General features: G+C 41.6%; 2 protein-coding genes across 2 annotated transcripts; one reads left to right on the plus strand and one right to left on the minus strand.

Annotated features, from left to right (window-relative positions):
• Nucleotides 1-1,237: 1,237 nt before the first annotated feature.
• On the plus strand, nucleotides 1,238-14,520 carry LOC144521913 (nucleobindin-2-like). Its single transcript, XM_078256586.1, has 13 exons — nucleotides 1,238-1,356; nucleotides 1,965-2,102; nucleotides 2,483-2,590; nucleotides 2,691-2,823; nucleotides 3,691-3,794; nucleotides 5,091-5,276; nucleotides 5,632-5,722; nucleotides 6,008-6,066; nucleotides 6,182-6,274; nucleotides 7,140-7,229; nucleotides 9,911-10,081; nucleotides 10,571-10,610; nucleotides 13,165-14,520. Exons 2-13 carry the CDS (start codon nucleotides 1,965-1,967, stop codon nucleotides 13,275-13,277), a joined length of 1,326 nt encoding a protein of 441 aa, XP_078112712.1. The 5' UTR covers nucleotides 1,238-1,356; the 3' UTR covers nucleotides 13,278-14,520.
• A 2-nt stretch (nucleotides 14,521-14,522) lies between these two features.
• LOC144521915 (uncharacterized) lies at nucleotides 14,523-23,526 on the minus strand. The gene is made up of 7 exons (XM_078256587.1): nucleotides 23,239-23,526; nucleotides 22,273-22,397; nucleotides 22,119-22,185; nucleotides 21,425-21,572; nucleotides 17,046-17,188; nucleotides 16,423-16,533; nucleotides 14,523-15,090 (listed from the first exon to the last, which is right to left on the minus strand). The coding sequence occupies exons 1-7, from the start codon at nucleotides 23,389-23,391 to the stop codon at nucleotides 14,914-14,916; spliced, it is 924 nt and encodes a 307-aa protein (XP_078112713.1). The 5' UTR covers nucleotides 23,392-23,526; the 3' UTR covers nucleotides 14,523-14,913.
• Between the last annotated feature and the right edge of the window lie 36 nt (nucleotides 23,527-23,562).

The following is a 23,562-nucleotide window of genomic DNA, read 5'->3' on the forward strand; positions in this document are numbered from 1 at the left end:
ACGACAGCAAACATGAAAACACGACAGCAAACAGGAAGACACGACAGCAAACAGGAAAACACGTCAGCAAATATGAAAACACGACAGCAAATATGAAAACACGACAGCAAATAGGAAAACACTTCAACAAATCATAAAACACAACGGCATTAACTTCTACTGGAAAAGGTAGGGCCTATCTAGCAGAGGACGGACCCTCCTGATTGGACAGACAGTTTTCATATTTGTTGTCATGTTTTCCTATTTGTTGTTGTGTTTTCCTATTTGCTGTCGTGTTTTCATATTTGTTGTCGTGTTTTCATATTTGCTGTCGTGTTTTCGTGTTTTCATATTTGCCGTCGTGTTTTTGTATTTGCTGTCGTGTTTTCATATTTGCTGTCGTGTTTTCATATTTGCTGTCGTGTTTTCCTATTTGCCGTTGTGTTTTATGATTTGTTGAAGTGTTTTCATTTTGCTGTCGTGCTTTCCTATTTTCTGTCGTGTTTTCCTATTTGCCGTTGTGTTTTCCTATTTGCCGTTGTGTTTTCCTATTTGGCGTTGTGTTTTATGATTTGCTGTTACGTTTTTCTATTTGTTGTTGTGATTTGCACTTCAGGGCCACCGTAGAATACTTATCCCACCACTGTTAGTACCTTGTGTATGTTTTGTACAAACATAGCCTACTCAAACCATGTACAGAAAGACTGTACAAAATATATGTTATTGAAAATGTATATGGAAGGTATCATAATGATAATCGAGACTAAACGCACACACAACACACGTGTGTGCATTTTTAAATATAGGTTTTGATACTGGCTTTTGGACAACCTAAAAAATAGTTTCTCTAGCATTATAGTCTGGTGCACGCACTAATTTTGGCCAACATCACCAAGGGAATCACAACAATCCCATTGAAATGATAAGTATTTTCCATCTCAGTTCATTTAATTTGCACTGGACCTTTGCTGTCGTGTACAAGTATATAATTAGGTATGTGTAATCCAGTTTTAAAATATGAATAAGGTTTTTCCATCAAACACTAACTCCGCCCTCAGGGTTCATGAACGCCACGTACAGTTTGGCTCAACGCACCTTAAGCCACGGGTTGAGAGTTTGATACACTTTGACTTACAGGTCGAGCGCCCAATCAGCTCTCAACGCGACTGTTTTACAGAGAAAGTATACTTTTCTGTCCAATCAGGAGCGTCAAAGGCGGGGCGTTGCCATGGTGATCGCAACCTTTTTTTTTTCTGTAGGTTGTAGGTTGTATTGGCGGTAGATGACAGCTGTAAACAAGCTCTAATGAAGCTCAGGCACTTTGAGGAGAACTAAACGGTTAAAGCGCGTGAAGAGTAAAAAAAGGAAGAGCTCAAAGTAAGTGTCACTTTACAAGTAAATGGTATTTTACATGAAATGTAATTCATCATTGCAATTTACTTCATATGCTAAGGCTTGTTTTGTAGCTTTTCTACAGCTATGGGATAATGAATTAACTAGCAACCATCTTCTCTAAACAACTTGTTCCTTAAATGATACCGTTAGCTTGTGTGTTTATCATGTGAGTCGACACTCTTTCAATGTATAAGGCTATGATAGATGAACTGTTTTAAAGTAAGTTCGCTGCGTATTTATCCACTAAACACGTGTGCTGCACAGTCTTTTGCTCGTTGCATTTGTAACTTGCGTAACCTGATCCCATATTGTCTACAGGTTAAGTTATACCACTTTTGCAATGCTTGGGAAACTGAGGGTGTTGTCTCTTGTAATGAGCATCTGCCCACACTGTACTCGTTAGACACTGGACACTTAGCTACATGTTGGCCTAAGAACATTTTCAGTACAATTTATAAAAAAATTAAAAAAAAATTAAAAAAAATAAAAATAAAAAAAATCCATGAGCGACGTACCATTTTCATGTCACATCTCAAAATGATGATTTGCCCAAATAAAACCTATTTTTCTTCATTTATGTAACCTACCAGATGGTGAAGGGTACATCCTTGGTCCATTGTGGGCTGATTCTGCTGAGTTTGTGGCTGTGTATCCAGTCAGTGCCTATCAGTGTGGACAAGACCAAGGAGAAGCCTCAGGTGGAGGAACTGGAGTCACCACAGAGTGCTGTGAGTCAGATGGGCAGTGTCATATATGGCAATATCACATTTAAATCTGGGTGTTACAGCTAATTACACCAAAATAAAAAGTCATTAGTCATTCAAAGGAGGGATTTATTTGGGCTTACAATGTCCCGGGAAGTGCTATTTCACATAGAAAGTACACTTACTTGTGCGTAAAAGGTTGAAAATTACATTCAGTGTATTTTGTAGTATTTTCTCAAAACAAATAAGAGCAATATCAGGTAAAATTAGGTGCCAACGTTCATTAGCAAGACTTAAGTGACACAAAAGCTTTCCATAATGGCCCGAAGTCAAGTTAGATATTAACAAGTTAAATATAACTCTATTCAACAAACACTGATGACTGCTTTGGACTTTTGCTTCAGGAGACTGGGCTGCACTATGACCGCTACCTCAGGGAAGTCATTGAGTACCTCGAGAAAGACCCCCACTTTAAAGAAAAGCTAAAAAATGCCAACATGGATGACATCAAGGTTCGTCTGCACATTCACTAAACATGCCATTATTTTGCAAGCTCTTTGTTGACATGAACACTTTGTATTGAACTGTGGCATGTTGATTTTCTGCCTGCAGCAAGGCAAACTTTCCAAAGAGCTGGACTTTGTCCACCACAATTTTCGGACTAAGCTGGACGAGCTGAAGAGGGAGGAGATGAACAGGCTGCGGATGCTCATCAAAGTCAAACATGACATCCAGGGGGGGAATGGTAAGTATCCTGCATGTCTTGCTGACAGGGTCCAAAATTAGCACCATCTACTAGCCAAATGCTGGTAAAATATGCAAGTGGCTGGTAGCTTTGCTTCACTCACCAGCCAAAAATTAATGTTCATCTATAAGTGGCTGGTAAAATTTGAACATTCACTAGCCATTTGGCTGGTGGACAAAAAAAAAAGTAAATTTTGGACCCTGCTTGCTGATGTGTCAATTGCACAATTGTGCTTCTTGAAGTTGCACAATACGTTTTGTAAAAGTATACACATCAGCAGTTGGGTCATACATGATGTGGCTCTTAGACACCGGAAGACGATGTAATACAGCTAACAGTGACTTCTAGTGGCCAGTGTAAGTTGTGTTGCTGTGTGAAAGGTTCTATAAAATTAGATTAAGTGTAGTCAAAGACCAGAAGTACAGGTTGAAGTCACATCACCCTTTTAAAAACATGACCAGAGACATCATGCAAGATGGTAAAAGTTAGACAGGATGTGTAGAAACATTTTAGAGGTGGTGTCATATCAAATACAAACCCAGAAACCCAGAAATGCATTTACATGTATTTACTCTTACTTAACTTATCCAATGTAATTTTGGGCTGAAGTAAATTAAGCCAGTGCTAGCCTGGCTCTATGTCAGTTATATGATGAACAACAACTGGAGCACGAAATATCTTTGGAAAGCACATGGGTAAGAGTAAGCAACAAGTTAGTTTATTGAATGACACAAGCTCTGTCTTTACTGCTTGCTATCTAAAATAAGTAAAAGATCTGTTTCACATTTTATGTGCCTACAACTGCAAAATACTTCATCTAATTGCTTTACAGTTAAACAGAACTTTTAATTATTCCCTTCCTTGCAGGCCGAACAGTGGACCACCAGGCCCTGCTGAAACAGTTTGATCACCTCAATCACCTGAACCCCAACACTTTTGAGGTGGACGACCTGGACCGCCTCATCCAATCGGTACAGGCACTGATGAAAAAACACCTGAACACGGTTCACTAAATAGATCTTTACTGTAGCAGATCTGACTTCTTTTTTTTTTTTTTATGAAGAATCTTTACTCAGCTGCTGTAGTTCTGGCTCCTCATTAATAGAAAAGTTGACTAAGAAGGTGAAAATTCATCCACTGATAAAATAACATAGCAACTCAAAAGAGAACAGGTGTTTTTTTTTTTTTTTTTTTTTTTTTTGTTGGCAGTGTAAGCAGCAAACACAGCCAAAATAAAGAATGACTCGTCTCAGAGGAATAACTGTTATTGCCCCAGAGCATATTGACTGATCAAGTAGCACAAATAGCTGGAAGTTGTAGCACAACCTCCCACATATACACGTGGCAGCCACACACACTCAGGTTATCTTGGATACAGATCTCTTAGACCCTTAGAAGGATGAGATGATTTATAAGCTTATACTGACCATGTTCCTCTACACTGTTAGTGTGTACTACCGTGCTGCTGCTTATATGTAACTGCATCACAGTCACACCTGTAATCACAATAAAGAACACCTTGCCTCATAGTATTACTATAATAAGGATGGATCAGCGTAAAGAAAATTACAGGCTTCAAAGAGTGAGCTGTGATTCTTAGGACTGCTCACATTTCAGCTTTATTAACCAGTCCGGTAATTTATAGATTTTAGATGTAATAACTTCGAAGCATTCACAGCTTTATGTCCTTTGACGGAGAGAGAGCAACATGTTTCCTGTGAACAGTCAGTCAGTCTGACTTTTATTTGAAACTCAACTATCTGTGTACCAGTCGAGCACCGGCAGGGCTGTAGAATAAATAATTACCTGTGAGTTCCTCTAACACAAATCAGTCCAAAACAACAGTGTCAGAGTTACAGGAATCGCCAGTCTATCCAAGACATAAAGAACTCTCAGTCTTAACACCCAGGCTATTGCTGCTGCTGAGTGGCTTTGTATGGCAGAACAGGGGTGTATTTGTACATGATCAGCTCCCATTTAGACACTGCATATATATACCATTTGTGTAATTTGCACTGCATGAGCTAATCACAAGGATGATGTTGTATTGATCCTGCCTGGAAAATTACTTCATTAAATGCCATGTACCCTGGGTGAGCAATAAAACTGATATTCATTCAGCCATGCAGTTTGCTTTATCGTGCCCAGGACAACTCTGATTACACCAATTGTGTTGAAATCAATTCCAGAAAAGTGAGTGTAACAGTATAAACTGTACAATCCAGGTGTGAATTTCCCCCCTCTCAACTTTTTGTTCCTCTTTGTAGGCGACCAAAGACCTGGAGAACTTTGACAAGAACCGCCACGACGAGTTCAAGAGGTATGAGATGATGAAGGAGCATGAGAGGAGGGAACGTCTGAAGACCATGAATGAGGAGGTTCGCAAGACGGAGGCGCAGCACTACGAGGAGATGAAAAAGAAACACGCTGACCATCCCAAAGTGAACCACCCTGTAAGACTCCTGCTGTTCATTGATGCAAATAGAGATTACAGTTTATTTCGAAAAGTAGCAGTAGGAAGAATTCTTATTACTTTCACTAGTTATGAGTTGATTATTTAAATTTTATGGACGTTTTAGGAAACGTTTTGAAATTAAGTACAAATAAAAACAGGAGTCAGTTGAGCAGGTTTTAATTGAATGGTCATGGGATGGTTGATAAAAAAAACAAACTACAAAATACAAATTTAAAGAAGGAGAAAACTGTGAAATGATGTGTGTGTGTGTGTGTGTGTGTGTGTGTGTGTGTGTGTGTGTGTGTGTGTGTGTGTGTGTGTGTGTGTGTGTGTGTGTGTGTGTGTGTGTGTAGGGCAGTGAAGACCAGCTGAAGGAGGTGTGGCAGGAGTCAGACGGTTTGGACCCAGAGAACTTTGATCCCAAGACCTTTTTCAAAATCCATGGTAACCAAAGACAAAATATGTGTCTGCCAAGAACTCTTATCTTTTACTCTTATCTATCATAAATAAACAGCCAGTTCTGAATCTAGCATTGAATTGGGATTCTACAATCTAGTGAGTCTTCCCTTGACAAAAAGGACCATTGTTGCTGAGTTTGTTCATAGTCCAGTGATACAATGAGCACCATATAACCACACTGTTGACATAATAGTAATCTGATATGCCTGTGACTACACTATGTATGGATGAAATCATGTGTTCATTGCAGTCATGTGTTTTGTGTTGCAGACAGCAACGGAGATGGCTTCTTCGATGAGAATGAACTTGAGGCTCTTTTCACTAAAGAGGTATTCATGTTAATGAGTGTTTTGCTAACTGCCCTGGTTCTGCACGTTTTAGGATAATGTAATATATAACGAAGAAGCCTTTGAGGTTAAATTTGCATCGGTGTGTGTCTTCAAGCTGGAGAAGGTGTACAACCCCAAAAATGAAGAAGACGACATGGTTGAGATGGAGGAAGAGAGACTGCGAATGAGAGAGCATGTTATGAATGAGGTGAGCCACCACAATAACACATCAGGCTCCCCCATGTCTGTTATTGATACATTAATGATCAGGCCCCACAAATGATACAGGCATCCTTTGATTGCCATCAGCAAAATGATTCAGACTATGATTCTATTGTAAGTTTGACTATTTAGCACCAAAACATAAGTATAATGTGCAATGTACAATAACAAGTAATACCCCTATATGTTTTGTCTAAAGTGCAGCATTGGTATTTGAAAGATTATGTTTTCAGTTATATCCCCCCTATTTGATGAATCAGTCCATTTTTTTTAAACACTAAATTACATTATCTGTCCAAGCAGTGTCAAAATCAGGACAGTAGTGTGTCAGATATCACTCAAATTGTCATTTATGGAGAAATGAACACTTTTACAAATTAGAGGTGTTGAAATTAATCAAATAATCGATGCATCGAATCGTGGACGTGGACGATGCTGCATCGATAATCGGCCGGGCCATAATCGATTATTTCTGTTTACATATTCTGTTATGTTTTGCACATTCAGGAAGTGCCACGTGCTCAGTGCTGTAGTTTTATGTATCCAATTTATTTAGTATTAGAGCGCTGCAGAATGTTTTGTTTTTGAAGCTTGAAAAGCTATGAATTAAATATCCTATATGGCTTTAATAGAAAAATGTATTTGACGCATCGTGATGCATTGAGATGCATCGAGATATCAAATCGCTGACATGATAGCCTAATCGTAATCGAATCGGGAGATCAGTGAAGATTCACACCTCTATTACAAATGGTACGCAAACTCAAAGCTTTCCTTTGGCCAACAATTAATCTCGTAGACCATGTATTGAACTCACGTTGATTAAAGCAGATTCATTTGTTGATGTTCAGGTGGACACCAATAAAGACAGACTTGTGTCAATGGGCGAGTTCATTGCTGCCACTAAGAAGGAGGAGTTCTTGGAAAAAGACGAGTGGGAGGTAAGAGCTAGATTTTATAGAAATGTCTGATAGGTGCAGACAGGAATGTGAGGTTTCTCTTGAGAAGATGATGTTTACCAGGCTTGTGCAAAATTCAGGATTTCAGAATTGGCCTCCATTCAGTTCATGAATTGGAATTTGAATTGAATTGACTCTGCCCCACAGGAAGTTGAATTTGAATTTGAATGACAGGAAGTGGAATTAAATTCATGGCAATTCAAAGAAATTCCACACAGTCGCACAACAGAAAGAATGTGTTGAATCTCTACATTCAGTGTTAGGAAGGTTACTTTGGAAATGTAATTGCTTACTGTTATAAGTTACCCATTATAAATGTGGTTTGGATTACTTTATTTGGATTACTTTATCAATGCAAAACAAATTCCTTTTAATTTGATTAGTAACTAATTGAATTACACATTTTACCTCAGTAATACAACTAAATACAATTACATTAATTTTGTAATTTAATAACATAATTTCATTACACTATTAACTACTATAGTCACTCCTCAACCCTGCATACATTTTGTTCCAAAATATAGATGATGATAAGCATTCAATGGAGTCATGTTCCATCATGTTCCACAAAATTACAATTACAATTAAAGCTGCAAGCAGCGATGGACGAGCCCTTGCTCCTCTGCGCGCGTCAGGGTTACTGACCATGCATTTGCGCGGCACTCAGACACTGCAAATCGTCACCAATTAAAAGGGAACTCCCTGCTGAGTTCAACGATACCTCACACAAGACTCTATGTCATACAGTTCATTAGCTGTGAAAAGGGGCGTGGTTAAATTATAGGGGGCGGGTCAAACCATCACCAATTAAAAAGGAAGTCTCTTCTGAGTTCAATGATACCTCACACAAGACTCTACCTTAGATGGGTCAGCATTCATGAAAGTTATGTAACTTAACTTTATGTTATGAAAGGGGGTGTGGCCTGAGTAAGTGGGTGTGGTTAAAGTATAGGGGGCGGCTCAGTATCACATGTCTACCACACATTATAAGTTTCATGTAAATCGGATGATGTTTGTCATATAAGGCGCATTTCCTGTTGCCAGCGGGGGGCGCTATGACCAAAAGTAAATATTGGCCTGTAGATGTCCTCAGACCTGGACCCTTGTCAATTGTGAGAAATTTCCGGCAGATACGACAACGTACACTCAAGTTACAACAATTTCTTTGTTCATCGCTAAACACTCAAAATGGCCGCCACTCCACACCTTCACCGTTTGACGAAAAGTTTTTCTTTTAATAACTTTTCATCTTTAAGGTGTTGAGGTGGTACAGACCAAATTTGAAGTCCGCCGGATGAAATCTCTAGGAGGAGTTCTTTAAGTATAGCACCTTGACTTTTAGTCCTACTTCCTGTTGCCACTAGGGGGCGCTTTAACTTTAAGTAAATATCGGCCTTTATTTGTCCTCAGGGTTGGACTCTTATGAATCCTGAAAGGTTTTGAGCCAATTGGACAATGTACACTCAAGTTACACCCACTTCCTGTTTTGATGGCGAAACGCACAAAATGGCCGCCTGGCCACGGCCACGCCCTATGATGAAAAAGTTTTTCTTTTAACAACTTTTCATCTTTAACGTCTTGAGATGACACAGACTGAATTTGAAGTTGAACGGATGAAATCTCTAGAAGGAGTTCGTTAAAGTACGACATGTGGAAATGGCCAAAATCGCACTAATTTCGAACTTTGAAATAAAAATGGCGGACTTCCTGTTGTGTTTAGGGTATGGCTCCAATTACGTTTTTTGTACATCTTGACATGTTACATATGTGTACCAACTTTTGTGAGTCTACGTTAAACACACTGCAGGGGCTAAATTTTTTTTAACTTTGTAGGGGGCGCTAGCGAGCCATTTCTGTCCGCCTATTCCCGAAACCCTTAAAATACGTACATTTTCACCAGACTTGATGCGCCCGCCAATTTTGGTGAGTTTTTGAATGTGGTAAGCTCCTCAAAAAGCCAATTAATTTGCCAGGAAAAGAATAATAATAATAATAATAATTCCTTCAGTTCCAATAGGGCCTTCGCCGCTGTCGGCCCTAATAAATCAAACCTAATTATTTGTTCTGTGACTAGAGCTTTTAACATGCATTGCTGGGGGAAAACATTTCCTGTTAATGTAATCTGTACAAGTAGTTCAAACTAATATCATTTATAGAGTATGTAATGCAATCATATCTGACATATATTGTAAAACTTCATTGTTAAACACTTCACTTATATTATGTATATGAATTTCTCTGAATGTTTATTGAATTGCAATTCTGCTTCCTTTAATTCAAATTTGAATTGTAATACTAGATCCTGTTTTTGACATCAATTCAAATTCAAGAATTAAATTGGAATTTAGGAGTCCTTCTCACTTCAATTCTGAGTTGTGCACAAGCCTGATGTTTACTGAGTAGAGTCAAAATTCGGTTTACATTGCTGTCATGTTAGCATATTTTATCTATAATGAATGAGAGCTACTCTCTTTTTAAAACTCTAGTTGGCTGGTTTAATGATAAAATGAAAGTCGTTCAAATGCAAGGACGTAAACCGTTCTTTTGCAGATTCCCTAATTTAAGACACAATTTCGTGCTGTTACGTTTTATCATCAGCAATTCATCCTATTATTTCTTCAATTCATTACATCCTGTAATTATTTCCCCGCGATTTACAGACTTTAGAACAAAAACCCCTTTACACTGAGGAGGAGCTGAGAGAATACGAACAGCATCTGGTCAACGAGGAGCTCGACATAAACCAGAAGTCGGTGGAGCTGCAGAAACAGAGGGAGGAGCTGGAAAGGAAACAGGAAGAACTTAATGCTCAGAAGATTGGGCTACAGCAGGTACACTAAAAAAAAACGAATTATTTGCAGTTGAAATACAATCAGGAATCAAGTGTTTTCCATCGATAGTCTGCAGTCACTTGGCTGGTGCAGTAAATTGAGTAATATCCACACAGTGACCCATAGTTCAAATGATTTGAAATCATTTCTATTTGATGATTCACATGATTTGTTGGCATGATAGACACTTCCTTGTAGCAGCACGGTTGACCACACACAAACATGATGCAATTCAGTAGATTTCTGTGCATGTACAGCACCATTTACTGCTGCCACGTCTGAGCAGTGTGAGCAGGTTTAAGCAAACAAAACCCAGATTCAGCTGTTTTTTTCATGGCTCAGGGGATATAAAGGCATGTCAAAATGTAACTTAATGTGCAGTTATCGTCCTGCTGTGTTCTTACAACATTCTTACGTTAATAAATTGAGCAGATGTACCCACGTATTTTGTGATGCCCTATCGTTTTCCATTTTGTTTTCTCTTCTCAGGCAGTAGAAGAAATGGAAAGGATAAAAACTGAGACCAAACGTAAGTATAACATTGCAAAGACAGTTGTTTAAACTTAATTTAACCAAGGAGAGTTGACACAGAGCTAAGCATGGGCCAGTTACCGGTTTCAAGGTTTAAAAAAAAGTCAAGGTTTCAAAACCACTAACATTTTCTGTCATACCGTTCCTATGGTATGAGCTGTTTTTTATGACTGGTCAAGGACAGAAAGTACAGTTTAGTAATCCATCTCCCTGCCAGTGTGAAGAGTGTTTTAAAAATAAAATACATTGGGCTCCTGGGTAGCTCACCTGGTAGAGCAGGCGCCTATATACAGAGGTTTACTCCTTGACGCAGCGGCCGCGGGTTTGACTCCGACCTGCGGCCCTTTGCAGCATCTCATTTCTCTCTCTCTCCCCTTTTATGTCTTCAGCTGTCCTATATAAATAAAGGCCTAAAAATTGCCCCCCAAAAAAATACATTGTGTTCAATGGATGCTGCAGGAATAGCAACGTGGATTTCGGTGCCTCATTCTCGTGCCACTGATATGCCTGCACTTCTCTCTGATGCTCTGAAACAGAAACATCGCTGCACATGACGCTAGTTAACACCAAAGAATTTCTAATAAGGGAAGAAGTTCCACTCTCTCGTTACTTCCTGCTTCTGAACTGGTTGCAGTTCCACCAGAGTTCCATATAGTGCAGAATGAATGGGACTCTATGGAGCTGTACCCCTCAAAATCCACTTTTCTCAGGATATCATTTTTTGTCTAGTAATTTGAATGTTGCATTCGAAAGGGGAGGCTAAGAAAATACACACTGCTGGGTGTTAGATTTTTTTAAAGTGGCTTTTTTGTTCTAAAAAGCCTTCTAAAATGTCAATGACGTCATACACATATATGGCCAGAGATACTGCTTTACGGCAAGCTCTGAGTCGCTTCCTTTGTTCTCTTGAAGCATCGACAACACAGCTGACAGGTTAGCCTCTCCCTGTTAATACAACACAGCTGACAGGTTAGCCTCTCCCTGTTAATACAACACAGCTGACAGGTTAGCCTCTCTCTGTTAATACACGTGCTAGAAAGAGGTTTGCTAATGTTTTAAAGACCACGCCGAAATATTCACTCTGACATTCTGGTTCTGCTTTGGATGCCGTCAAGCGGGATCTCCGATCGTAATCAGTCCTTCACTGACCAATCAGCATTCATTAGCAGAATGCTAGCGTGTTATGGGCAACAACGACTCATCCTGTAAGAAATCGAAAGGACACAAGTACTCGTTCATTCAACTTTTGACCTATAATCCATGTTGAACTTGCAAAAACTACAATCAAATCTGAGATTTCTCAACGACAATCAGGCGAAAGAGACAAATTTAGCCGTTTAGCTCCATAAAGTCCCATTCATTTAGCACTGGACCGCGATCACCCCCAGTGGAACTCTGGTGGAACTGCAACCAAAGTAGGTACAATGGGGCTGAATAGGGAGTGGAACGGCTTTCCGTAGACGGGCTTTGTTAACACTATACTCGACAGCAGCTAACGTTAGCCTACCACTAGCTAGTAGCTGGATTAAACACGGCTAAACGGTGTAAAGTGTGACTGTATTTCACTGTAGAGGATTCCGACCCCGGGATGTAACAATCTGCAGCTGCTGTTGTCGGAAAAACACAGACGGTGCGTTCAATGAAACTGGTAATTTACAGCCTCGTGGTGCATTCAAAGTTGTTGTTAAATTCAAATGTGTCACTAGATTAAATATATAATAAACAAATACAAATCTTAAAATCAAGTTCATAAAGTCACTTTCTTTGCATTCATTTGATTCCCAATCAAGATACACTGGTAAGAATGGCTGTCCATTGTTAATATGAACTTAAAAACTGTTCTGAAATGCAAAATAATAGAATTTTAAACTTGTGATAAAACATGCAATTAATCGCGATTAACTATAGAAAATCAACGATTAATCGCAATTAAGAAAATGTAATTGTTTGACCAAAAAAAATACATTTTAAAGCTGTAATTGCAATATCGCAATACCATGAAACCGTGATATTTTTGGTGAAGGTTATCATCAGAATCGTATACCGGCCCATGCCTACACAGAGCACAGACCTTTACAATAACACTCAACAGTTAAAGGGGTGCTTCTGCCATTTATTATTACATTTCTATAAAGTTCGGGAACTTATAAGAGATATTTAAAAAGAACAGTCACAATCAAAGTAGCAGAGGCCAAGACATCCTGATTTTTAGTCCCTAGTATGAAAATATGAAAAATACTTGAACCTGTAATTCCCATAATTCCCAAAACTTTGGAAACCTCTCTCTAGAACCACAGTATAGATCATACAACTGTTTTCACAGGGTGAATAGCCCTCCTTGTGACAAGTAAACTAAATCTTATTTGTAAAATCAGTGGGGTGCCCCTTTTGTAAAGGTGCAGTATTGAGACATTTCTGCGCCCCCCCCAGTAGTAGCCTCCAAAAACTCAGCTGCCATTAGGATAAATTGCAAATGGGCAGGGGACAATTGTCCTTCACGATCATGTAAATGCAACTCATTAACTTGTACAGATATGACTCTCTTTTTCCAGAGCCGGGCGCTGCTGTAGCTGGAGGTGAACCAGCACCATTTGTACCAGGAAACAATCAACCAGTGCCCCCTGGCCACCAGCAGCCAGATGTACCAGTGCCAGGACACTCTTAGCGGGCATGAGCGTGCATGTGTGTGTTCACCTTGTAATGATTCCAATTTTCCAGTTTTGTTTAGGATTTTCAAAACACCACTTGAGAAAAATGTGCCCAAATATTAAGAGCACTTCAGGCTTCAGATTTGGTGCCAGTGCCCATTATGCCCATTGGGGCTGCATAAATCAGAATTGTGGAGCTGGTCCAGTTATTTTGTAAACAATCAACCCTTTTGTTTTTGTCATTTTGGTCTTTTTATCACAGCGAGGACTTTGTTCTCCTGGGGAAGTGCTTTGGGGAGAAACGGCGGAGCCTGAAAAGTGAATGTTTTTTTTTTAGTGCACACTGTAGGTCATTGTCACTGTCTCTTAGAGGACACACTTTGAAAATGGTTTATTTATTTCATTAAAGAGAGCTGATTATTGCATAAAAATGAATGTCAAACTTAACATTAGATATGATGTAGTGCTGCTATCTTAAGCTTGAAATGGTCCTATTTACATTTTTCATATAGTAATATAGAAATTTAACATTCCTCACATTTCCTTAGTAGAGCAAATATTCTGGATCCATAAAATATTGTATTCTTAACTTGCATTTCATCATGTTAATTTTAAAATGTGACCATGTGGGTTTAAAACATAGACTATCAATCAATATTTCAAAATCACAGTTGGTTTTGTTCTCTAATACCTCTACTGTTTAATATAAGATTTTGGGAGGGCTCCAGACTGCAGCAGTTACCCATAATTATCATCAGCTATCAATTAGTTGTTTTTACAGACCTTTTGTTGTGAAACTCTTTGTGAACATTTCCTAAAATGCGTATGTCCTGTGGACCAGATGATTGAAGAACATATTTAGTTTACAGATATACATTATTCTATTTAAATCTTTAATTTAATATAAGTGTGCTGGTGTTAGAGTGATAATTGTATGGATTCCAAAGTGGTTTTATGTGTACTGTGAGTTTGTGTGTGTGTGTGTGTGTGTGTGTGTGTGTTAATATTGGTGATTTGTTTTTCATGGTAGAATCATTTCTAATTTATTTATTCTCTACGCCACTGTAACGAAACTGCAGCAGGTTGAATTGGGCCTTGTCTCTCTCATAGGTGATGGGAAACTTTAATTAAATTACAGATAGTCACATGGTCAAGACTATGTTGATATTATGTCCCTTTCAAAAAGCACGTCCTGTGTGAGAAATTCATGAAACTGTTGTACAAGGTTTGAATGTGAACAATAAAACGAATGAGCTTGCAGGTTTGAGGTCTGTTTCTCTTTTAATCATACACATTAACTGAGTCACTGACACCATCATATTTAAAATGGAAAAACAGTGTGGGATCTAAAGTGACATATTGATTATTTTAGACAAAACTAACTTGATAAAACATTAATACATTCCAGGTATGGATCAATCAATTTTTAGGTCCTAAAACACTACAATTAAAAACAGTCAAAAAATAATATCTTTATATCTCCCTGCCTTGGTTATTGCAACCAGTTCTATTTTGGTATCACCCAGTCTCGTTTATCTTGTCTCCAACTAGTTCAAAGCAAGAGTTTTGACAAGGTCAAAAAGAGGAGAGCACATTACTCCCATTCTTGCCTCCATACACTGGCTGCCTGCCAGAATAGGGCGGGGTAGAGATTCAGTTTCCATACGCGGCATTGAAGCGCTCCATGAGGTAGTCGCCTCCTGTAACTGGGGGGTATTTGTTGGAGCCGTCGCAGCAGGTGATCAGAGCCTCATCATCCGGCTGGACGAAGAAAGCCAGAGACTGACGTGTGCCGGAGTCTCCGGCAGGGGGCAGCACAACTCTGTGGAGCTGAGGGGGAGGGGACAATAATAGTTAGTTAGTAATTAATAGTTCTACTTATGCTGGGATTTGTATCCTAGTATTTCTTAAAGGTCCCACATTATGCTCCTTTTAAGCTTCATACTTGTATTTGGGGTTTCTGCCAGAACATTTTTTACATGCTTTAAAAGGTCCCATGGCATGAAAATTTGACTTTATGAGGTTTTTTTTAACATTAATATGAGTTCCCCCAGCCTGCCTATGGTCCCCCAGTGGCTAGAAATGGCGATAGGTGTAAACCGAGCCCTGGGTATCCTGCTCTGCCTTTGAGAAAATGAAAGCTCAGATGGGCCAATCTGGAATCTCCTCCTCATGAGGTCATAAGGAGTAAGGTTACCTCCCCTTCCTCTGCTTTGCCCGCCCAGAGAATTTGGCCCGTCCATGACAAAGAGAGAGACATCATGGCTTGCAAACAAGCAAAGTGGCAGTTGGTCAAGGCCACACCCCCACTCTCCACCTTGCCCCCCCTCTCTCCTCCTCAAAAGCTACAGACACAGAAATGGCACATCCTAAGGAAAGCTCATTGTGGGACTGGCTCTAGTGGCTGTAATTCTGCACCAAGGCTGAATTTCGGGAATAGAGACTTCAGATACAGTATTAGGGGACCACTAAGGCCTATATAAAAGGATCCAAAAAGCAGCATGTCATATGACCTTTAATGTTAAAAAAACCCATTATTTTTCTCATACTGTCTGTCTGAATATACCTGTATTCAGCCTCTGTCTGAAACGCTCCATTTGAGCACCTGTCTCTTTAAGTCCCCCTCCCCAAAAGGCCCGGTCTGCTCGGATTGGTCAGTGTTGTCAGGGTCTTCTGAATTTGATGTACGTACATTTGCGAATGTACCGTTATCAGCACTGTTGCTGCACTTTCTACATATATATAGTATAGTTGTGACAACACAACTGTACGGAAGTCTAGACGGCTCATTTAAACGCATCGTTTCTAAATACGGGCTGTGTGGATTGAGCGTTTTGATACTTTCAAAATATTTATAATATAGCACCTCAACCTGTTTTATAATTTTTTTAAAAGATGTGGAAATCTCACTTTTTACAATATGGGACCTTTAACAGGGCTTTGTCAATTCTATCAAACACCTTTACTTGGCTGACATCTTCACAAGCAAAAAGAGGACCTCTTGTAGACCAGTTAGGCCTTGAACTTGTCTTGTTAAATCATCACATAATTCATTTTTTTATTCATTTTTTTTTATTCTTTCTCATATCGTTGTAAAACAAACTACCAAAGGTTTTTTATTCAGATGTGATATACATCTGCAAAATGTTTCTCTCCACTTACCACAGAGACAAACTGATCATTGGTCCAGCGCTGCATCAGGTCGGCGACATTGATGAGGACGGCTCCGGGGACGAAGGGAACACAGATGAATTCACCTGAACGTTTTCGCACCTGAAGGTTAACAAGTGTCAGGTGGATTACATGCCTAAAGATTTCTTTGACAGTAACAAATATTAAAACAAATTTCCAACTGTCTGGTACAGTAATCCTCGACTTTAAAAGACAAAGGTTAAGTGGTAGTTTGTAATTGTCTTGCATCCAGAAGTGGAGATGTCAGCGGTTGGGCTGGGTACTGAATTTGATACTATTTATGCACTGACCAAATTGCCTCCTTAGTATCGAGTATAAAAAAAATACCTCGTCATTCAATACCAAATTTCGATACCTTAGGTATAATCTCATCAGCGTAAGTCAGCCAATAAGCATGTAGCATTTCTGTGATTGCCTAACGTTACACATCGCAGAGACGCAGGAAAAACTCTACGTTACGCACAGAGACGAGGCTCACGCAGTAGGAGCTGAAAAACAAATAAATAGATTTGTGCCGTAATGTGTAATGTTGTAATTTCTTTTTGTTAAAATGGATTTTTTGAACGATACTCAGCCCTAGTCAGTGGTGTTACCTGCAGACCCTCAGAGCTGCTAAACAACAAGGTGATGCTGCCATAGTCGGAATGTTCTCCACATCGCAGCTGACCCTCCTTCACTTTCTCATGGTTTACTGGTGGGTAGTACAGAGACCGCAGTGTTGTGCCATTCTGATCAGCTAGAGGAGACACAACAACACTGTTAAGACCTGCCTGGTATATTAATATCACAAGAGTTTACATTGGGCCTAAAAACCAAGAACAAGAAAGTACACCAAGGCTCGGCTGTCTGAGAATATCTTTAATAGAGGTGTTGTTCCAGTAAATATGAGCCAACGTGTAAGTCAAGTCAAACATTGTGCTGCTGAGTGAGAAGACTCACTCACTGCAACTTAGTGAGTTAGTTTTTAGAGCGAGGAAAGTAGAGCTGCAAAGATTAATTGATTAGTTGTCAACTATTAAATTGATCGCCAACTGTTTTGATAATCGGTTTGAGTCATTTTTAACACATAAAAATTCTCTGATTCCAGCTTCTTAAATGTGAATATGTTCCAGTTTCTTCTCTCCTCTGTGACAGTAAACTGAATATATTTGAGTTGTGGACAAAACAAGACATTTGAGGACGTCATCTTGGGCTTTGGGAAACACTGATCAACATTTTTCAATATTTTCTGACATTATTTTAGACCAAACAGCAAATGAATCAACAATGCAAATAATCACAGCCCTAAAGGAATGTTTAAATCACTAAACCAGCTGGGAAATTTTTGTGTAGTGGGATCTACATGGATAATGCTATACTTCCCTACAAACTATCAGCTCTGTGCCTGTGGGCAGATCTCTTTGTTTTCACCTGCTCAGCAGAATACAATTTTGTGAATGTGAGATGTGCTTCTCCGGGAACCATCACCTTATCGTGGTGGAGAGGTTTGTGTGTCCCTATGAACCTGAGGGCTGTGTTGTCTGGAGCTTTGTGCTCCTGGTAGGGTCTCCCAAGGCAAAGTGGTCTCAGGTGAGGGGCCAGACAAAGAATGGTTCAAAAATCCTATGAAAAATCGAGGAAGGGATGAAGTGACCCTGCCCGGAGGAAGCCCGGGGCCCCCGTCTGGAGCCAGGCCCAGATGGAGGGCTCGTCAGCGAGCGTCTGGTGGCCGGGTTTGCCACGGAGCCCGGTCGGGCACAGCCCGAAAAAGCTACGTGGCGGACATCCCTCCATCCCATGGGCCCACCACCTGTGGGAGGAACCGCTGGGGTCGGGTGCGCTGCCACATGGGTGGCAGTGAAGGTCAGGGGCCTTGACGGACCAGACCCGGGCAGCAGAGGCTGGCTCTGGGGGACGTGGAATGTCACCTCTCTGTGGGGGAAGGAGCCGGAACTTGTGCGGGAGGTGGAGCGCCACCGGTTAGATCTGGTGGGGGCTTACCTCTACGCACAGTCTTGGTTCTGGAACCATACTCCTGGATAGGGGTTGGACTCTTTTCTTCTCCGGAGTTGCCCAGGGTGTGAGGCGCCGGGCGGGTGTGGGGATACTCACAAGCCCCCCCGGCTGAGCGCCGCTACGTTGGAGTTTAACCCGGTGGGACGAGAGGGTCGCCTCCCTACGCCTGCGGGTTGTGGGGGGAAAAACTCTGACTGTTGTTTGTGCATATGCACCAAACAAGAGTTCAGAGTATTCGGCCTTCTTGGAGACCTTGAGTGGAGTCCTGCATGGGGGCTCCAGTCGGGGACTCCATAGTTCTGCTGGGGGGACTTCAACGCGCACGTGGGTAATGATGGAGACACATGGAGAGGCGTGATTGGGAGGAACGGCCTCCCTGATCTAAACCAGAGTGGTTGTTTGTTGTTGGACTTCTGTGCTAGTCATGGATTGTCTATAACAAACACCATGTTCGAACATAGGGATGCTCATAAGTGTACTTGGTACCAGAGCACCCTAGGCCAAAGGTCAATGATCGATTTTATAATCGTTTCATCTGATCTGAGGCCATATGTTTTGGACACTCGGGTGAAGAGAGGGGCGGAGCTGTCAACCGATCACCATCTGGTGGTGAGTTGGGTCAGGGGTGGGGGAAGACTCTGGACAGACCTGGTAAGCCCAAACGGGTAGTGCGGGTAAATTGGGAACGTCTGGAGGAGGCCCCTGTCCGACAGACTTTCAAGTCACACCTCCGGCGGAGCTTTTCGTGCATCCCTGTGGAGGCTGGGGGCATTGAACCTGAGTGGACAATGTTCAAAGTTTCCATTGCTGAAGCTGCGGTGAGGAGCTGTGGTCTTAGGGTCTTAGGTGCCTCAAGGGGTGGTAACCCACGAACACCGTGGTGGACACCGGTGGTCAGGGAAGCCGTCCGACTGAAGAAGGAGTCTTTCCGGGATATGTTATCCCAGACGACTCCGGAAGCAGTTGCAAGGTACCGAAGGGCCCGAAGGGCTGCAGCCTCTGCCGTGAAAGAGGCAAAGCAGCGTGTGTGGGAGAAGTTCGGAGAAGACATGGAGAAGGACTTTCGGTCGGCACCAAGGTACTTCTGGAAAACCGTTCGCCACCTCAGGAGGGGGGAAGGGGAACCATCCAAGCTGTGTACAGTAAGGATGGGACGCTGTTGACCTCAACTGAGGAGGTAATAGGGCGGTGGAAGGAGCACTTTGAGGAACTCCTAAATCCGACTAATACGCCCTCTATGGTAGAGGCAGAGCTGGAGGATGAGGGGGGATTGGCATCAATTTCCCTGGTGGAGGTTGCTGAGGTAGTTAAACAACTCCACAGTGGCAAAGCCCCAGGAGTTGATGAGATCCGTCCAGAAATGCTTAAAGCTCTGGGTGTGGAGGGGTTGTCTTGGTTGACACGCCTCTTCAACATTGCGTGGAAGTCTGGGACGGTGCCTAAGGAGTGGCAGACCCGGGGTGGTGGTTCCCCTTTAAAAAGGGGGGACCAGAGGGTGTGTGCCAATTACAGGGGTATCACACTTCTCAGCCTCCCGGTAAAGTCTACTCCAAGGTGCTGGAAAGGAGGGTTCGGTCGATAGTCGAATCTCAGGTTGAAGAGGAACAATGCGGATTCCGTCCCTGGTCGTGGAACAACGGACCAGATCTTTACTCTCACAAGGATCCTGGAGGGAGCCTGGGAGTATGCCCAACCAGTCTACATGTGTTTTGTGGATCTGGAGAAGGCGTATGACCGGGTGCCCCGGGAGATACTGTGGGAGGTGCTGCGGGAGTACAGGGTGAGGGGGTCCCTTCTCAGGGCCATCCAATCTCTGTACGACCAAAGCGAGAGCTGTGTCCGGGTTCTCGGCAGTAAGTCGGACTCGTTTCAGGTGAGAGTTGGCCTCCGCCAGGGCTGCGCTTTGTCACCAATCCTGTTTGTAGTATTTATGGACAGGATATCGAGGCGTAGTCGGGGTGGAGAGGGGTTGCAGTTCGGTGGGCTGGGGATCTCATCGCTGCTTTTTGCAGATGATGTGGTCCTGATGGCATCATCGGCCTGTGACCTTCAGCACTCACTGGATCGGTTCGCAGCCGAGTGTGAAGCGGCTGGGATGAGGATCAGCACCTCTAAATCGGAGGCCATGGTTCTCAGCAGGAAACCGATGGAGTGCCTTCTCCAGGTAGGGAATGAGTCCTTACCCCAAGTGAAGGAGTTCAAGTACCTTGGGGTCTTGTTCACGAGTGAGGGGACAATGGAGCGGGAGATTGGTCGGAGAATCGGCACAGCAGGTGCGGTATTACATTCAATTTATCGCACCGTTAGACGTAAAAAGAGAGCTGAGCCAGAAGGCAAAGCTCTCAATCTACCGGTCAGTTTTTTGTTCCTACCCTCACCTATGGTCATGAAGGCTGGGTCATGACCGAAAGAACAAGATCCAGGGTACAAGCGGCCGAAATGGGTTTCCTCAGGAGGGTAGCTGGTGTCTCCCTTAGAGATAGGGTGAGAAGCTCAGTTATCCGTGAGGAGCTCAGAGTAGAGCCGCTGCTCCTTTGCGTCGAAAGGAGCCAGTTGAGGTGGTTCGGGCATCTGGTAAGGATGCCCCCTGGGCGCCTCCCTAGGGAGGTGTTCCAGGCACGTCCAGCTGGGAGGAGGCCTCGGGGGAGACCCAGGACTAGGTGGAGGGATTATATCTCTAACCTGGCCTTGGGAACGCCTCGGGATCCCCCAGTCGGAGCTGGTTAATGTGGCCCGGGAAAGGGAAGTTTGGGGTCCCCTGCTGGAGCTGCTACCCCCGCGACCCGACCCCGGATAAGCGGATGAAGATGGATGGATGGAATGTGAGATGTGCCACACATGCTCAGGAGACTCCATTCGGATACACAAAGGATCACAGTGTTGCAACACATCAGCTGATCTAGACTCATTGACTGTCCTCAGCTTAAACCCAGGCAACAATAACACACTCCAAAGTGAGAGTAGTAAGTGTACATACTTCCTATTAAACGGTGCGCACTCAGGAACACCTCCGGGTTCAGACCCAGACTGTGGGCCATCACCCTCAGCACCCGCAGACTTAGCTCTGTACAGCGCTGGAAGAAAGACGTCTGGACCTCCTGGAACCCTTTAACAGGTGGCCATTTCTACAGCAGAAGAGAACGGAATTAGATCCTGACGGATACTGGATTTCTGAGGATGACACTGATATTCATATTTGAAAGTTGAAACATCTATTTATCTGCAGTTTTGAAATATGGGCTGAGCAGGGCACTTGATAAGGATAGAGGGTGCCCTATGCCGTACAGACTGTAAAGCCCCTTGGGGCAAATTGGTGATATTGGGCTACATAAATAAAATTGACTTGACTCTGCTCTCTAGGGAACATGTAATGGGAGACGTTTTTTTTAATGACCTCAAATACATTTCAATCATGGCATTATTGTGCCGCAATTTCTTGTTTCCTGTATCTGTCGATACTGATATATCTTTGATAAATCAATGTCGGCTGATAACATTAGCAGATTAATTCATCAATCAGGCTGCAAATAGAACAGAACATTCTCTGGTCAAAAACACCCCCTATAGAGTAACTTGTAATTTGACCTCCAAACTAATATAGAATAAAGTTAACTTTTTTCTAACTCTTTTATGTGATCAAAGTCTGTCAAGCTTTGATAGTTAATCTTTACAATGTCAGGGTGTAGTGAAGCATAGTTGAATGCCTCCTTTAGGTCTCCAGGCTGACGTGGATTCAACCTAAAAAAAAAAGAAGTTGTTTAAATTTATAACAAGTAAATTGTGCAGGCAAGCACACAATAAGTTGTGTTCATTTTCTGACACTACTTCTCAATCTCCAGAGACACCCAGCCGTGGTTGGGATTGTTGGCAAAGCTTTTCCTGTTGAAAGGTTGTTTCACTTCATCTGGCTGCAGGAAGAATGTCTTGGATATGGCCATAACACGATCCACCTATCCAAACACACCAGGAGAAAAGATGCATTTCCACTTTAAGCACTACATTTGTCTGAGTTCTTTAGTTACTTTTCAGATTACAATATTGCATACCCCTCCTGTCCAGTGAAAACCATGCATCTCCAAATTTAGTGATTTTGACTTTGAATGTTTGAAGAAACAAAAGGATAAATTGTTCCTTAAAGTGTCGAGACAATTAAGCTAAATAATCTATTTTAAAAAATTGGATCAGCTGGAAAATGCATCGTTAAAAAGCTGAAAACAGGGCTGTTTGTCTGACACCATGAAAAGTTGAATTTAGAGATACAAACACAAGATGGTCTAGAATATATTGCATTGTGTAGATTACCAACAGTAGGCTATACAGTATAAAGGAATTCAAATTAGCATACAGTAATATTAATCCAAAACATCATAATACTAAAACACTGACTTTCACTTACACATACTTTACATACATTTACATTTCACCCTTGTGTTGTCTTCCCTTCAACCTTGGAAAAAAAACACTTTTTTTCCCCGACGTTTTTGACGCCTGTTTTCAGTTTGTTTTTGCTTTTTCCAACGTTTTAAATTTTTCTTCTACTCATTTTCAGCGCTTATTTCTACGTCCCATGTTTTCTGATATAGAACAAAAATTTAAAACGGGATCATGTGACCCGAAGTCGTTTTCTGTAGCTGACATTTTGACTCTAGTAAGGTTTTGCATGCAGGACTTTTACCTTTGGTCTAGTGGAGTATTTTCACAGTGTGGAACTACAGCTTTTCTGAATACTTTTTCCACCACTGCAACAAACCAAACGTTATACAAAAATGTCACTTTATTTGCTTTTCTCACCTCCTCCTGAGTGATCCCAGTGTTCTTCAGAAAAACAAAACCAACTTCTGTAAAAGCTGTTTTCAACTCTTTGCTTAAGTTCCGCATCTGGTCGTCAGTAACATCTTCCTTACTCAGGCTGTATGCGCCAAAGTCCACCACTGGAATGCTCATTTTTAAAAAAAAACAAAAATGTGTTTCTGAAAGGTATGTAAAGTACAGGATATAATAATAACAACAAACAGTAAGCAGAGAAGTTGCCAGCAGTGGCTGCGAACCATAGACAGTATATAAAACTGCCAACTCATTCTGTTATTACCATGTGACCTTTTCCAGCCAATAGGA

Source organism: Sander vitreus, chromosome 8 (assembly GCF_031162955.1).
Source record: "Sander vitreus isolate 19-12246 chromosome 8, sanVit1, whole genome shotgun sequence".
NCBI lineage: Eukaryota > Metazoa > Chordata > Actinopteri > Perciformes > Percidae > Sander > Sander vitreus.

Excerpts from the sequence above, each read along its gene's own strand:
- LOC144521915 (XM_078256587.1), bottom strand. The coding sequence starts at position 23,391 with ATGAGCATTCCAGTGGTGGACTTTGGCGCATACAGCCTGAGTAAGGAA. Across the intron at positions 22,186-22,272 it reads GTGTCTCTGGAGATTGAGAA|GTTGAATCCACGTCAGCCTG; the intron begins GTAGTGTCAGAA and ends TTTTTTTTTTAG. Across the intron at positions 17,189-21,424 it reads TGCGCACCGTTTAATAGGAA|CTGATCAGAATGGCACAACA; the intron begins GTATGTACACTT and ends TGTCTCCTCTAG.
- LOC144521913 (XM_078256586.1), top strand. The coding sequence starts at position 1,965 with ATGGTGAAGGGTACATCCTTGGTCCATTGTGGGCTGATTCTGCTGAGT. Across the intron at positions 2,103-2,482 it reads TGGAGTCACCACAGAGTGCT|GAGACTGGGCTGCACTATGA; the intron begins GTGAGTCAGATG and ends CTTTTGCTTCAG. Across the intron at positions 7,230-9,910 it reads TGGAAAAAGACGAGTGGGAG|ACTTTAGAACAAAAACCCCT; the intron begins GTAAGAGCTAGA and ends CGCGATTTACAG.